The following is a 16,018-nucleotide window of genomic DNA, read 5'->3' as shown; positions in this document are numbered from 1 at the left end:
ATATGGGTTTTTCCAGAGTACGGGAGTATTCTGGCTACCACCGAATATATTAGATATGTCATTTGACTGCTCTTTGGACATATTTTGTTCGTTGGCTGTTCTACGCACCTCGTGTTCCTTGGTCTTTTCTAGGAATAAACTGTAACCTCTGCAAATAAATTATATCCTTTGGATGTTATACAAATAAAGAATTTCTCTTTGGCGTCTTTCTTTAGAGAATATATATTGTCCTTTGTCTACTTCACGGCTATGGTATGTCTTTGGGATGTTCTACGTACCTCGTGTCCCTTTGTTTAATAGGATGAATTATGTCCCGTGGCTGTTCTACAATTTTTCTTTACGTCCCACATTACTAATCTAAGTATAAGCTAAAAAGACGCTTTCATTTTTAGATTTCAAAAAATATTATTTTAGTTGAAAATTAGTAATGCGGCTCAAGTCCTTTGTTACAGACGTGGCCCTTTCATTTCCCAAATATATAATCTTTGTTTTGTATGAAAATATTGTAATTTTTGATATAACAAAGCTTAGCTAAAACTCATTGTCTTTTAATTGTGGTGGGAGTTCTAAATGGACTAGGTCAAAAGTCTTTAAGAATACAATGTCTATTTCTTTACATGTCACATCCTCAATAATAATAATAATAATAATAATAATAATAATAATAATAATAATAATAATAATAATAATAATAATAATAATAATAATAATAATAATAATAAATAATAATAATAATAATAATAATAAAAAAGACTGTCTGATTATAAACGAAAATATAAAGATCGTTCAAATAGAGTTTTTTTTAGGAAGAGACCTGAAAACAGTACATAAGATGAAAATAATTTGTCTCGGTTAACAAAAATGAGACAGTTCAATATAGATAACAAAAGGGAAAAAAAAGATAGTCTTGCTGAACTATACTATGAGAACCATGGAGCCCGAGTTTAACGTGTTCTACAACTCTAAAGAATATAAATGAACAAATGCATGTTGCTCTTTAGATGAGTCGCTAGACTCATCTAAAGAGATGCACGTATCAATCATTGCTGTTTGTGAAATATAGAAACTACTAATAAAATAAATGTGAATAAACAGAGACGGGGATTTGATTCGAATATTTATCCTGCCATCGGTAATAAAATGTAAGTTATTTATGTCATTTAAAAGTCTTTCAAATAAATAACAAAAAACCGTTTTTGAAAATATGAGATATTTTACAACATGTGGCATATTTCATTGTTCAAAGCTCATTCCCATCTATCTAATGAACAAGACGATGTGATCAATTCTTTGTCTTAACATTCAGTTTTTTATGGGGTTTTTTTTTGTCTGACCATTGGACACTGGTTACCGTGTCAAAGCGTAGCCAGTTTGTCGTCATTTTTTAGGTTTGTAGCGTCTAGTGAGTTGTCGTTAGTAGAGCTCAAAGAAACAAGTTATTACATTGGTTGAACTATTGAATAAAACTCACGATTTGTTTTCTTTTGTGGCAAAAGACTGACATTTTGAGGTCATTTTTGGTCAGTGTCAGGCCATAACTTTACCATGGCTACGGTGAAAGCCTATTTGTCTTCATTGGTGTGATTTTTAAAAAAAAGTTTGATGTTGTGAGATAAACGGCGTTTCTAATACTTTACGGTCCTTCGACTGCAGATAGTTAAAGTCAAATCAGCGCCTTTGATGTGGATACAGTTTAGCTCAAGAGTTTTATGAACAAGACGATGTTGTGTCCAAAGTATACATGCGGTTTAAAAAAAATATATATATATACTTTGTATAATTCCATTGTTCCCTTCTTCTTCTCTCTTTTTTTTTCTTTTTTTTTTTTTTTTTTTTTTGGTTTTTTTTTTGTTTTTTTGATTTGCAATTTTGACTAATGAAGCATAACAGTTGTTTTAAATAAGGTCGGGTTTTTTTGTGAGTTTTGTCGGGCACAATTTAAATCAATTGAGCTTGTTATTGTATATACATTCATTGCATTTACTATACATGCGGTTTTATGCATTTTGCTTTTGTAGATGTTGAATATTGTACTGTAATATTTAATCCTATTTCTTACATAAAATTCCCCGCCCTCCAGCATCTCGTGGGTGAGTAACTAAAATAGTTTGATATTTTTCTACGTTGACTCTGGATAAGTCAGAATTCTCGGAATTTATTGTTTAAAAACTGTCATGTTTCTTCTCCTTTAAACATTAATTTCATGGATACTTAGAGAATTAAAGAGAATTGAGCATGGCTTAAAATGATGAATTGGCTTATTTGAAAAAGAAAATCGTCTTTTCATAAATCGACTTATCCAGCGTCAGTTATTTATAGTATGGCTTTTCCGTTTGGCGATCTTTATTATATTTTATCATTATCGTGTCTTTGTCGGACGGTTTTTATGTTTTATTAAGAACACCGTATTTATCAATTTGATTTCATTGACTTGAAGAAAGCCTCAATTCATGGCGTTTAGAGAATGTTAAACAAATTCCTATTTTATCTTTTCCTTTGATGATCATTTCATCAGATTATATGTAAATTTTAAAAGCACCTACAACATATAAAAAGTAACTATAACCTTACTCAATATCACCTGGTTGATAAGAATAAATTCAAGTTACTCAAGTGTCGCCGAATGGATAGGCCATACTAAGTCAATATTGTTGTTTTATAAGTAGATAGATAGATCGATAGATGGATAGCCTAGCGTGTGTGCTTGTGTTGTGACTCCACGACTTTTGACTCCACGTATGGCTTTTCCGTTTGGCGATCTTTATTATATTTTATCATTATCGTGTCTTTGTCGGACGGTTTTTATGTTTTATTAAGAACACCGTATATATCAATTTGATTTCATTGACTTGAAGAAAGCCTCAATTCATGGCGTTTAGAGAATGTTAAACAAATTCCTATTTTATCTTTTCCTTTGATGATCATTTCATGAGATTATATGTAAATTTTAAAGCACCTACAACATATAAAAAGTAACTATAACCTTACTCAATATCACCTGGTTGATAAGAATAAATTCAAGTTACTCAAGTGTCGCCGAATGGATAGGCCATACTAAGTCAATATTGTTGTTTTATAAGTAGATAGATAGATCGATAGATGGATAGCCTAGCGTGTGTGCTTGTGTTGTGACTCCACGACTTTTGCCGAATTTATTACTAAACATTGTAATTTCAATATACGCCAAGTTAAATATTGCCGAAAATTAAATTTTGCTATAAAATTCTTTTGAATATGCTCCAATGTTTAAAAAGGTGTTCATGTATTTGTTTTAAATTTATTTTCAGGCTTAAAAATAATAATAATGTGTTTTGTTAATATCACAATATTATTAGCTATTAAACAGCTTTTGAAAAGTAATCTATAAAATCGTTTTGTATCTACTCACGTTGGTAAATTCATTGACACTTGTTTATGTGCATGCTTTATGGTGGTACATAATGTTGTATTGAATGCATTGTGCCTTAACTAACGCTTGCTTATATTCACAGCACTGCATAATTGTTGCTTTGTCACCAGATCATTGTATATATATATATATGCGCACAAGTCAGTGTGATAAACCATATTTCATTTATTTGACCTGAAGGCAAAACACATTAATTTAATCTGTCGTTATTGTTCGTAATGGTGCACTGAGGTGGCGGAATGAATAAAAATGGCCAATTATATACCAAGGTTTGAAAGCGAAAGTTCTAAAATGTGAGCAAGGGAAGACTCGTTTTTTGTGATCTGAGCACAAATGATAATATGGTCCTTTACAAAGTCATCAGTATCAGTAGTCATCAGTAAAGATAACAATAATGATAATAATAACAATAAAAATGATGATGATAATAATAATAATAATAATAATAAATAATAATAATAATAATAATAATAATAATAATAATAATAATAATAATAATAATAATAATAATAATAATAATAATAATATTAATAATAACGGACGATAATAACGATAATTATTTGAACTTTGACCTATTGTCAAAAAACATTCAATTGATGCAAACCTTTTTTTAAAAACATAAAACAATGAAAAGGTGGGGGAAAGATTAAAGGAATATACCGTGGAATGGGGTGAGCAAGGCCAATTGGGATGACAGTGACCAGCCCCCAAATGCCCCCCCCCCCTCCTCCCCCCGAGTGCAAATTGTCAAATATGATCAAATGTACATCATTTGATAGATTTCACTACTTCCCACGCTTTAGAAAAAGAAAATCACGCTTAATATTTCAATGTCAAGACATATCATATAAAGATGTTTTTAAAAAGCGGTCTATAGACTATGATCTTCCCTAAATCGTTGATAGTTTATGTAATTTTAAACCATTTATTCTTATGTAATTCTGACCCCTCGTCTCAAAACGGTATTAAGTCGGGATGATTATGATGCTGAAAATGGAATTTGTAGCCAGAAACATCATAATTTCGTTGGGTTTATATGTTACTGTGCTAAATACCAACGTTTCATATTTTTGACCAGTTTAACTATAATTTGACTTTTTAGCATCTGGTCCATCCCGACATAATACCGTTTTTAGACGTTTGGTCACAATTGTGTTGTCCGACCAGCAGATATAAGCCGAGACAGGGCATCCAAAGATCCGTAGCCTGTGTCCATTGTTTGGTGTGTAGGCCTACGTATGGGCCGAGCTGTCTAGAAATTGTATAAGCACCTTGGTCGGTCATTCTCGTCCTTGGATCGGTGCCAGAGACTAGTTGAATGGTTTGAATTGACAGGCCACACGAATCAAGCAATCGCCTTCAGACACACACACACACACACACACACACACACACTCACACACACATACAGATATATACATACATACACACATATACAAAATCTCAATAATAACGTTGGTCTATATCAAAAGTGAAAGTGCGTGGATTCATAATGTGAGATATGGAATACGTTGATAAGAGAGGAGAGGAGAGGAGAGAAATAAAAGGAAAATAGATGGAAAAGGATAATTTTTATGAACATAATCTTAACCCATCCACTTGCAATATATATGAGTACTTTGTATTTCATTCGGAAATTACATTGATTCATTCTCATTATATCAAATTTGATTTTCTGTCTGACCTCATAGTACTAGAACTTGAAAACTTTAATTTCTCATTATATCAAATTTGATTTTCTGTCTGACCTCATAGTACTAGAACTTGAAAACTTTAATTTCTCATTACATCAAATTTGATTTTCTGTCTGACCTCATAGTACTAGAACTTGAAAACTTTAATTTCTCATTACCTCAAATTTGATGTTCTTTCTGACTTCATAGTACCAGAACTTGAAAACTTCAATTTCTCATTATATCAAATTTGATGTTCTTTCTGACCTCATAGTACCAGAACTTGAAAACTTTAATTTCTCATTATATCAAATTTGATTTTCTGTCTGACCTCATAGTACAAGAACTTGAAAACTTTAATGAATATTTATTACAATATTTGTCTTTCTTTGCCATCTAATGTGATGGGTGTGTTTACTGAGAGAACAATTCCATAATAGGACAGAGGCTTTCCTCATCGTATACCACGACGATACCCCTTTTTCTCTCCATTTCCAATGACGCAATCAATACCTACCTACCTGCCTGCAATATTGACAGGAATTTCGATTTTACGTTGAGCACCCACTATGTATGTAAACCATCCTCACAGGCCAGTGAGTTGTAGATATTCCTTTTCCAGTCACTAAATTATCCCATTCATAAAACATGGTATCTGGACTGTGGCTTCTGTCACCTTGATCTTCCACGGAGTGTCAAGAAGCCAATGTTTAATTTCATTGGGCAAAGCGAGCTGTGCGGTCGTTTGTACGATATTAGATGTTTCCATTCTACATCTACTTGCCTCGCTGTCCATTCTGCTGTACACTGACAGAACGCTTTCTATAAAAACATATTGACCAGAACATTGTTACTTCATTTGTGACCTACCGCCTGAAAACGGTGTAACGTACTTACTTACTTCCAGTGTCAACTCATAAGAGGTCGACTAAAAATAGCTCGCCATTCTTCCCGGTGTTGGGATTTAGAAAATTTAGTTTTGCCTATTTAACTGTCGTAATCTGGAAAGATACGTATTTTACAATTTGGCCAGAAAACGCATCCTTTAAACATCGATTGATTCAATTGATCCTCATCACAGCAAAAACTCCCAAACCTGGGACTCGATGGAAAAAAAACATAACAAACCTAGGACCTCTCGAGGTTATGTTTTTTCCATGGAGTCCCACGTTTGATAGTTTTTACCAAGATGAGGGTCATTTAAATCGATTAATATTTAATTTAAGTAGCTGCACGTTTTCTGGCCAAAATCTTAAAAACGTAATTTTCCAGAATACGACAGTTAACTATACCGTAAAATAGACAAAGAATGATTGTTTTCATAGACAGACAGACATTTTAAAAAATTTAAAAATCGAGCTTTTATATAGCGCAATATCCACTAAATGTGCTCAAAACGTTTTACAAGGGGTCCCTGGTCAACAGCAACATTTAACATGTAGGACGGGACATAATAGGTGATATTACAATTTTTCGGACAAAGACAACGCTGTTAACGACCAGGTACTCATTTTACACCTGAGTACGGTGAGAAAATGTGAGTAAAGATGTACATGGAGGAAATGATCATCACTCGGTGGATAGGTAAATACGTACTTACTACTAGCAGACACAAGTGGTTCAGTTGGCGATCATTTTGGTAGGCAAAAGTATGGTCATTTTACTGAACCGCATTTTACCGTATGTCTAATGGTAAAAGATAACATAATTTAGGAAAGCTATTTATTTAACTAGTTATCTGTCGTACTCTGGAATAACTCGTATTTAAAGATTTGGCTAGAAAACTCGTCCTTCAAATATCGATCGATTTAAAGGACCCTCATTTTGGCAAAACCTCTCACATCTGGGACTTCGCGAAGTACAACGTTTGTGAGTTTTTGCCAAGATGAGGGTTCTTTGAATCGATCTATATTTGAAAAACGAGTTTTCTGGCCAAATTTTTAAATACGAGTTTTTCCAGCGTACGGCGGTTAACTGGTTAATGTGTGTCCATATCACTACGCAGAGGAACTTATTTATAATCGTAATCGGTGTCAACGAGGGACAATGAGAGGCCCATGATAGTTCCTGTCTGCAACGGACCCGGTATCCTATGATGTTAATGGTGATGAAAGTGTCAACGAGATGTATCTGTGTTATTTGACCTTTATACACCAACCATGGCATTTAAGTCATAGGGTATATTGTTTTCATGATTGGTAGTACAATATTGTTGTATTCGTCATTGGACAAAAAAACAAAAGAAAAAGGACAAATATACAAAATTTAAATTCTTTCCAAAAAAAAAAACACAAAAAAAAAATAAAAAAATAAACAACCATTCATTTCAAAATCATTATCATTAAGGGTGGCATGGGCCAAAAATCCTAAAAGTTCCCGGTTGTTTTTACAAATACTTATTTACTTAATCCTCTTCGGGCCTCGAGGCACATTGGGCATCCACCAGACATCTCCATTTTTTGCGATCGGCTGCTTTTGTGGTGGCTGTATTTTGTTTTTACAAATATAAATATATAATAGTTAAAACTAACAAAAGAAAAGGTCAAATCGATGCATTGTCATTATAAATAGCCTGCACAAAATTGTATATCTATATACAAACAAAACATCAACATAAAAGCAAAACAAAACAAGACAAAACAATTTATCATAATTATTGGTAGTACCAACTGATAGATAACCCAAAGGCCTACTGCAAGGAAGGAGTTTATTTTACAAGGTTGATATATTATTTTCATTTGATATTGTCAGAATCAGAATCGATTGTTAAAGTTGATAGAAAACCATGAAATAAACTCACAATGTTTTATGAACTACGCCATTGCTCGTTGTTAGAGCACCAAGCAGAGATTCCACAAACAAATTAAGCCTTTGAATTTCAGCCTTTTTTCTATTTCATAGCTTAGCAAATGTGCGACAAAATGATGTATCAAAACACAAATGAATAAATTTTGTGGAAAAAGTGTATCCTGTAAATAGCAGATCAAGAGAATTGAATAAATTGATCAAAAGAGTGTTTGCCTTTTAATGTCAAATTTTTCAAAACACAAAATATATGATTTTAATGTGAGTAATTCATGAAGTCTGTATTATATTCAAAATAGTAACACATACAGTTCGAGTTTCACTTCCTACAAGATTGGTTTATTTGTGTACATTATACATACCCACATTATCACAATATTATGCTATATTATGCTTTATTATGTACCCTGCATAAGGCCACATTTACTGTTTATTTTCACAGAGCCATATACATACAATGATATTTCCGGATACACGGTAAACTTGTCCATAAACACTCCTCCACGTTTCTATTATTCATCCGCCAGGATTCGTTCTGTGCCTATCTGTGAATATCAATATTATACTCATTTGCAAAAAAAAAAAAATAAAAAAGAAAGAAACTACACACTTATGTCGCACAATAACAAAGTGCTTTTTTAAATTCTGTGATAGACTTTATTTACTCTCTCAAGTTCATATGCATGGAAAATCGTACAAATTTGTTCGATTTTCAATGAGGGTGAACTCGAGATTAAGACGATTCCCAATTTTTCAAAAAAATCTCAAACTCGAGATTTCTGAAGAACTCTTGTGTTGAGACGTTTTAGACAAGTTAAGAGCTATTTAAATATATTAATAATAAAATGAAAGTTTTCTATCCGAAATGGAAAACAAAGTTTTGCCAGTACACTACAGGGATCTTCCCTCACCCCCCCCCCCCCCTTTAATTTTTTTTTTAGAAATAATCTTTTATCAATTTTAAGTTGTAAGTCAAACGGTTCAAAGATAACGAAATCGGTTCCAATTTAAAATGAGTTTAGGCTTTTTAAAAAAAATTTGACCAATGGTCGTTTAAAACAGATGGATATTTGAAACATATTAATTATATAAGTACATAAAGACCAGTGTACTTGAACCGTTCGACCGAACACATTATTAAAAGGAAAATGAATGACTATAGATTTGGGTCATTTTTTATGCCATTATAAGTACCTTGTCATTTTTTGTTTAACCGCCGTGTCTTCGTGGCATAAAGCTGTGTAGTTTTCTTGCAAGTGATAGTAGCAATGTATTCATATAATTTGTAATGACTTAGTGATACGTATAGAATTCAAGTACCTATAAATGATTTCATCTCAAACTTTTAAAGACTCAAATTCCATAATTCTGAGTGAAACTAAACTGCTAGAAGCTGTGGACTGAAAGAACTAACGAACAAAAATTAATAATGAATAGAACAGCTTGGGAAAAGAACAAAATACCAAAGACATGCTGTTTTTGCTCTCTGTTTTCTTGTTATTGATTGAAGAACGGTTTTAAACCCGAAACGTTCTGGGTTTTTTTTTTGTTTTGTTTTTTGTTTTTTGGGTCTTTTTTTTTTTTGGGGGGGGGGGGGGGTTGGTTATTTTGTTCTATTTTTTTCAAAGCTGTTATATTCATTTTTGTTCATTATTCCATAATTAATTGTGATTATTTTTGACTTTAACTCAATTCGACATAAAAAGCAGGTTGACAGGATTTGTCACACATTCGAACACTTTTTATCGAGGTGGTCAGATGCTACTGACTGGCTTCTCTTGGTTTACGGTCTTCAGTTAGTGTTCCACTTTCTATTGCCATCAACTGTTTGATGGGTTATCTATACTAGGGGAATGCTACGTGGAAAGGATATATATATATATATATATATATATATATATATATATATATATATATATATATATATATATACATTATAATAAAGGCATAGTATTTATTATTTTTTTACTATAGCTCCGATGATGAACTGTCAGAATTAGTAAAGTTCGTATTAACAAGGAATTTCAGTTTAAATAAACTAGAGAGAAATCACATGAGAACAATAAATTGAATATCCTCGCATTATAAAGTCCAGCTCTCATAATTCAATGCATTTATTTTATAAAAAGCGCTTCAAACATTTACTGAGATCAAAAGCGTACAAGGATGAGTAATTAATGACAAGCTTTGATGATTTTACCCCATGATTACTTGATTATCCCAGGCATGGGATGGCGTAGTGATATCAGAGTAATAAAACTTCATATAAAATCATTATTAGTACTTTTTTATACCAATAAATGTCTTGATTAACTAGTGATGATCCTATGTGTGATATGGATTTGGCGTACGTTACGGTATATTTCATTTATTACCCATTCATTACCCAGAAATGCACCGATTAATGTTAAAATTATCTTGTGACAACGCCGAGCGCAGTAATACATATTCTCGTGTAATGTTACATTTATACCGAAGGTGATCAATGAAAATGGGCCTAATTTAGGCCTACTTGATTTATTGACAAACTATGTGTACCAAATATTTTGGATAATTAATTAATGACAATCTTAGATGTGGTATGGCGTAGTAATACATGTACTCGTGTAATATTTCATGTTTAAACAGTTTCCTACCTATTTGTACCAAACGTCTTGAATAGCTAGTGATACTCTTAGATGTGAGATGGCGTAGGAATACATGTACCCGTATAATATTTCATGTGTTACTCCTTGACAACCTATTTGCACCAACTGCCTTAAATATAAGGAATGAGATTAGCGGAAGAGTAGCGTCCCTTGATTGGACGTCACCTTACAGAGAGAACGTCAATTTGGTTTTGCGCATACGTCTCTCTCGTCCTCGCTTTCGGCGAAGTGTCTCAAGCCGCTTTCACCCGAAGCGAGGACGAGAGACGCATGCGCACAACCAACATGACGTTCTCTCTCTAATAACTTTTCCGCCGGTGACGTCCAATCAAGGGACGCTACTCTTCCGCTAATCTCATTCCCGATTGTGTGAGGCTGATCTTGGGCTTAAGATGGCATAGTAATTCAAGTATTCGTGTAATAATTCATTTATTACTCATCGAATACTTGTTCGAAAAAATAAATAAATTCGTAAATAACTATTGATTACCTTAGGCATGACCTTAGGCATGACATGGCATAGCAATACTTATCAATTAGCTTTCATATTCTTTCGTCAATTATCTTTTCTCTACAACACTCCGTGTTTACATCTTTATATTATACTATTTCACTCTCAAACAACTTTTTTAAAAAATAAATAAAAACAACATATTCAATATATCCACTATTATATAATCGTGGTGTCTATCCATTGGCTTTTGCTTTGGTAATGAAAACAAAATCTATCATATATTGTGTTCAACCCCCCCCCCCCCACACACACACATCTTTGTTTTAAACAATACAATGAATGTAAATGTATACAATAGAACAACTGTACTAATGACTAATGTACTAACGTTCCCAACAAAGCGATTTTTATAATCATATCATTGTTTTGTAATTATAATATATTTTTTTGTCAAAGATACTGACACAGATGACTCATTCAAACTCAAGAGACAACGATTCTTTTTAAACGACAAATTTTCAGTCTTTTTATATTTATATTTCTCGTTAATTTCAATTTTATTTTACGTGTAATTTACAAATTGCTCGTTTTCATGTGTAAAATACTTTTTCTTTTCATTCTAAGTGACAAAGTGATAATATAAAAAATAGGTTAATGTAATTTTTGAACGTCATACAATACGTCAAAGAAATGAAATAAAACTATTGAAATTAAAATATTGTATTCATATAGATGAAAGGTAATTTTTATTGCGATTAAATAATATATATACCCAATCGAATATATACCTAACAGTTAACCCCAAAGTGTTTTGTCCACAGAAACGAAAAAGATGCGGAAACTTCACGCGAAACAACAGAGAGGTCTAGCTGAAATTGAACTGTCCAACTGCTTTTAATAATGGGAGCACCACGAACTCTTTCCATAACAATAATTAATGTCTATTTACACGAGTTCACTGGCGTTCTCCAGAAAGACGCGTATTTCAACATTTGACCAGAAAACTCGTGAATCGAATATCGATCGATTTAAATGACTCTCATCTTGGCAAAATCCCTCAAACCTGACGGGACCTTGCGAACCAAGATGAGGGTCATGTCCCGTCCTACGTGTTAAATGTTGCTGTTGACCAGGGACCCCTTGTAAAGCGATTTGTGCACATTTAGTGGATATTGCGCTATATAAAAAAGCTCATTTAAATCGATCGATATTTGAAGGACGAGTTTTCTGGCCAATAATTTTTTAAATACGCGCCTTTCTGAAGTCCGGCAGTGAGCTGGTTAATGCTTTCGTAGTTATTAGAGAGACAGGGAGGAATGGAGAGAGATAATTCATGCAGTATCCGAAGCCTGGACCAGGCATGGAACCTAGAAGAAGAAGAAGTTATTATAATGCTGTATTGTTTTGTCTTTGTATGTCTTTTAAAGATTATATTTTAAACCTATAATTGTATAAATATCCACACGTTTTAATCGTCTAAGACTTACGAGCAATAAACATCCAACCCATGGAAATCAACATCTTGAGCCATAATGAAGAAAACCTTCACCTTGGGTTGTTGTTTTGTTTTGTTTTGTTTTGTTTTGTTTGTTTTTTTAAATCAGAGAATCTATTCAATTTCATTTATTTATCGGTCTCTCTGTCAATCAAAATAGTAGTTGATCTTTTAATTCCTTATTTATATCATCTGAAATTAAACGTTTATTCAGTAACCTTGAAATGGAAAAGCCTCACAGAGGTGTAGAGTTGAACTTTTGATGCCATATTTATATTTTTATATAGTTTGCTCGTTTTATTTTAGAAAAAAGTATAATTTAATGTGATAATGACTTTATTTCTAGTTCTGCTCTACGAATTTAATGTATTTTTGCATTTACTTTTATATGCAATGGTAAAACGTATTAAATTTAGGCTAAACACCAAAAGGCAATAATCAAAAACAAAGACGGATGCGTTATTTAGCGGGGTTTTTTTTGTTTGTTTTTTTTACCATAATGGTATTATTGACCTCGATGGGTATATGAAAAGTGAAAAGACAACGCATTTCCTCTATCAAATATCAGTTTGTTTTAACATACGTAATTATTGAATCGAAATACGGGTATTTATCTATATATTTATATATATCTAATATTATAATTGAACGAACTATGAAATCATTGATCGCTTACGTCATTTTATGCTATGAAGCTTTTAATAAAAGCCATTAACTAAAAGCTACGCACCGAAATATGCAGGATGATTTAGACATGGGTGGTGGATCCAATTGATGTTGTGCCAGTGTCACGGTTTGCATTGCTGATGTGATGTGTTTTTTGCTCACAATAACCATTTCACTAACGTCACAAGCTTAACTTCACGATCATGTTCTCAACACTTTGTTTCATAAAAATCGATAGACATTAATTTATTCATTATTAAAAAGAAAATGAACACCATTTTTTAAAAATGTGCTATCTTGTTCTGCTGGTCTAAATATAATACAGAAAATTTGTATCTACCTACTTTTTTTAAAGGGACAATTTTATCAGAATATTCTCTCTCTCTCTCTCTCTCTCTCTCTCTCTCTCTCTCTCTCTCTCTCTCTCTCTCTCTCTCTCTCTCTCTTTCTCTTTCTCCTTTTCTCTCAGTTCCTCTCAGCACCACACAAATGAAATGCTTTTGAAATGATAATGATAGTAATAATAATTGAAAAGAAGATTGTGATGATGAAGACGACGACGACGGCGACGATGATAATAATAATACTAGTAATAATTATAATATTTTAAAAAATAAATAAATAATAATAATAATAATAATAACAACAAGAATGAAATAATAATAATAATAATAATAATAATAATAATAATAATAATAATAAAATAATAATAAATAATAATAATAATAATAATAATAATAATAATAATAATAATAATAATAATAATATATAATTATATATATATAATAATAATATATAATAATAATAATAATAATAATAATAATAATAATAATAATAATAATAATAATAATAATAATAATAATAATAATAATAATAATAATAATAATAATAATATAATAATAATAATATAATAATAATAATAATAAAATAATAATAATAATAATAATAATAATTATAATAATAATAATAATAATAACAACAACAACAACAACAATAATTATGACAATAATTTCTTCATTTTCAAGAATAAATCATAACGTTGCTTCAGATTTGTGAGACACGCTGGGTATTTTTATATATTAAAAAAAAACAATAAAACCAGGTCTTTGCAAGTGAAATTTCTGATATAGAATGTCTTTGTTGTACGACTTTAACTCAAGGGGAACAACGGCCTACATTCTATATTTTAATGATAAAAGTTCCTAATTAATTTGGATTTTTTTGCTGATTGATCACAGATTATTTTTTCACAATTAGTAGCTATTCAGTGCCTTTTTTTTCTTTATTCACATGCATGAACCGTAAAAAATTTGAATCGTCTTTGTTGGTCTCCTAATCCTATTCACCACATGAGTATTTTGTCTCGAATGGATATCAACAAAACCACATTGGTCACCGTTTCCCTGCCGAAATATTTTGTCTTCACCGAAAATCGACAATATTGTTTGGGTGCATGTTTTCTATTCACCTATTATTGACAGCTTTACGTGGATTTGAGAGACCATTTCATCACAGAACTGTTTTTGTCTTCACTAATCACCGACAAGATTATATTATCAGTTTGAGTGACCATCTCATCAATGAGCTGCCCTTTATTCACCGATTATCAACAAGATTATATCAATTTGGATGACCATTTCATCACAGACCTGTTCTGTCTTCACCGATTACTGACAAAATTATATCAATTTGGGTGACGATTTCTCACAAAAGTGTTTTTTCTCCACCGAATATCAACAAGGACGCAGGTAATTTGTGTCACCGTTTCGTCACGAGATTATTTTGTTTTCACCGAGTCTGGATAAACATATTTGAGTAATTCTGAACGTTTTGCTATATTTCAGTGGAATGCAATGGGCTTTGATTCAACGTGAAAAGGACATATCAATCATAGAACAGTATCTCGATGTAGAATCCAAGTATATCAGACATTCCGTTGTCCCTCCACCGCCCAAAGAAATCATTTACTCAAACGAGCTGCCGGATTTCAAGTTTCCAAATTTCATGAAGAGGGGTTCTATCCGGTCTCTCATATCTCGATATTCAAGACAAAATTCGCGACAAGAGCAGGAAACAGAAACGAGTGAAGCGGTCAAGAGTTCCAGGCATACGAAAGTCAAGTTTAAGAAACGAGATTCTATTCGTTCCTTACCAGCCCGATATTCTAGGACAAATTTGATGCTTGACTCTGAAGAAGCGTGCCGTCAAGAACTCCCACGCAGTCTTCCGCCGTCTCCTGAGAGGCTTAGAAAGTCCAAAAAGGCTGAAGAAAGCAGTTTTCAAATTCCAAAATTCCGGAAAAGAGACTCGATCTACTCAACGACGTCTCCTTCTTCAAGGAAAAGTTCAACTCAAGAAACAACGTGGGACATCAGCAGTCAAACGTTATCAGAACTCACAGCTCCATCTCCTGATGGAAGATACCTCAACGATGACGCAGAAGGTTGCATGTCTAGACATACCATCAGCGATTCTTATAACCCTATAATGTCTCGTTCTTCAACAAAAAGTTCTTTCTTGGAGCCCATTGAAACGAGCAGTGAAACAATTTCACAGATTAGTATACCGTCTCCGACTGAAAATAATCATATCAACGACGCAAGAGGAGATGGCAGTTTTAGACAATTGAAGTTTAAAAAGAGAGATTCTCTTCCTGCTTCAACACCGCATCCATCCAGGAAAAATTTCAGTCGTGATCTCGAGGAACTCAATACAATCGCAGTTCCACAAGGTATCGAATTTAAAAGCATCAATCAGCTCAAAGACACGACAAGATTAAATAGGTCTCGTCGGCGTAAGTTCATGAACAAACGAAGAGACTCTATACGCTCTTTTGCGTCTAGGTCCGCTTGCAGCAATCCGACTCTA

The 16,018-nt window shown here is 32.6% G+C and overlaps 1 protein-coding gene across 5 annotated transcripts in view; it reads left to right on the top strand.

The window, feature by feature from the left end:
• The window catches only part of LOC144974634 (potassium voltage-gated channel subfamily A member 1-like), a 43,715-nt gene that overhangs the window by 23,089 nt on the left and 4,608 nt on the right, over positions 1 to 16,018 (top strand). For 2 of the 5 annotated variants that reach the window (XM_078917702.1, XM_078917701.1), the window contains one exon: positions 8,330 to 8,794. The exons of 1 other annotated variant lie outside the window; for it this stretch is intronic. In XM_078917702.1, the coding sequence (XP_078773828.1) occupies positions 8,330 to 8,529 (200 nt within the window). In that variant the 3' untranslated portion in view covers positions 8,530 to 8,794. Of the gene's footprint in view, positions 1 to 2,080; positions 2,792 to 8,329; positions 8,795 to 11,810; positions 13,713 to 16,018 lie in introns of those variants that run through there. 2 more of the 5 variants (XM_078917703.1, XM_078917706.1) reach the window with 2 other exon arrangements.

Source organism: Berghia stephanieae, chromosome 6, assembly GCF_034508935.2.
Source record: "Berghia stephanieae isolate SIO BIC M18660-M18661 chromosome 6, UCSD_Bste_1.3, whole genome shotgun sequence".
NCBI classification, from domain to species: domain Eukaryota; kingdom Metazoa; phylum Mollusca; class Gastropoda; order Nudibranchia; family Aeolidiidae; genus Berghia; species Berghia stephanieae.
The sequence above is the reverse complement of the archived record's forward strand: the minus strand, read 5'-3'. Positions and strand labels throughout refer to the sequence as shown.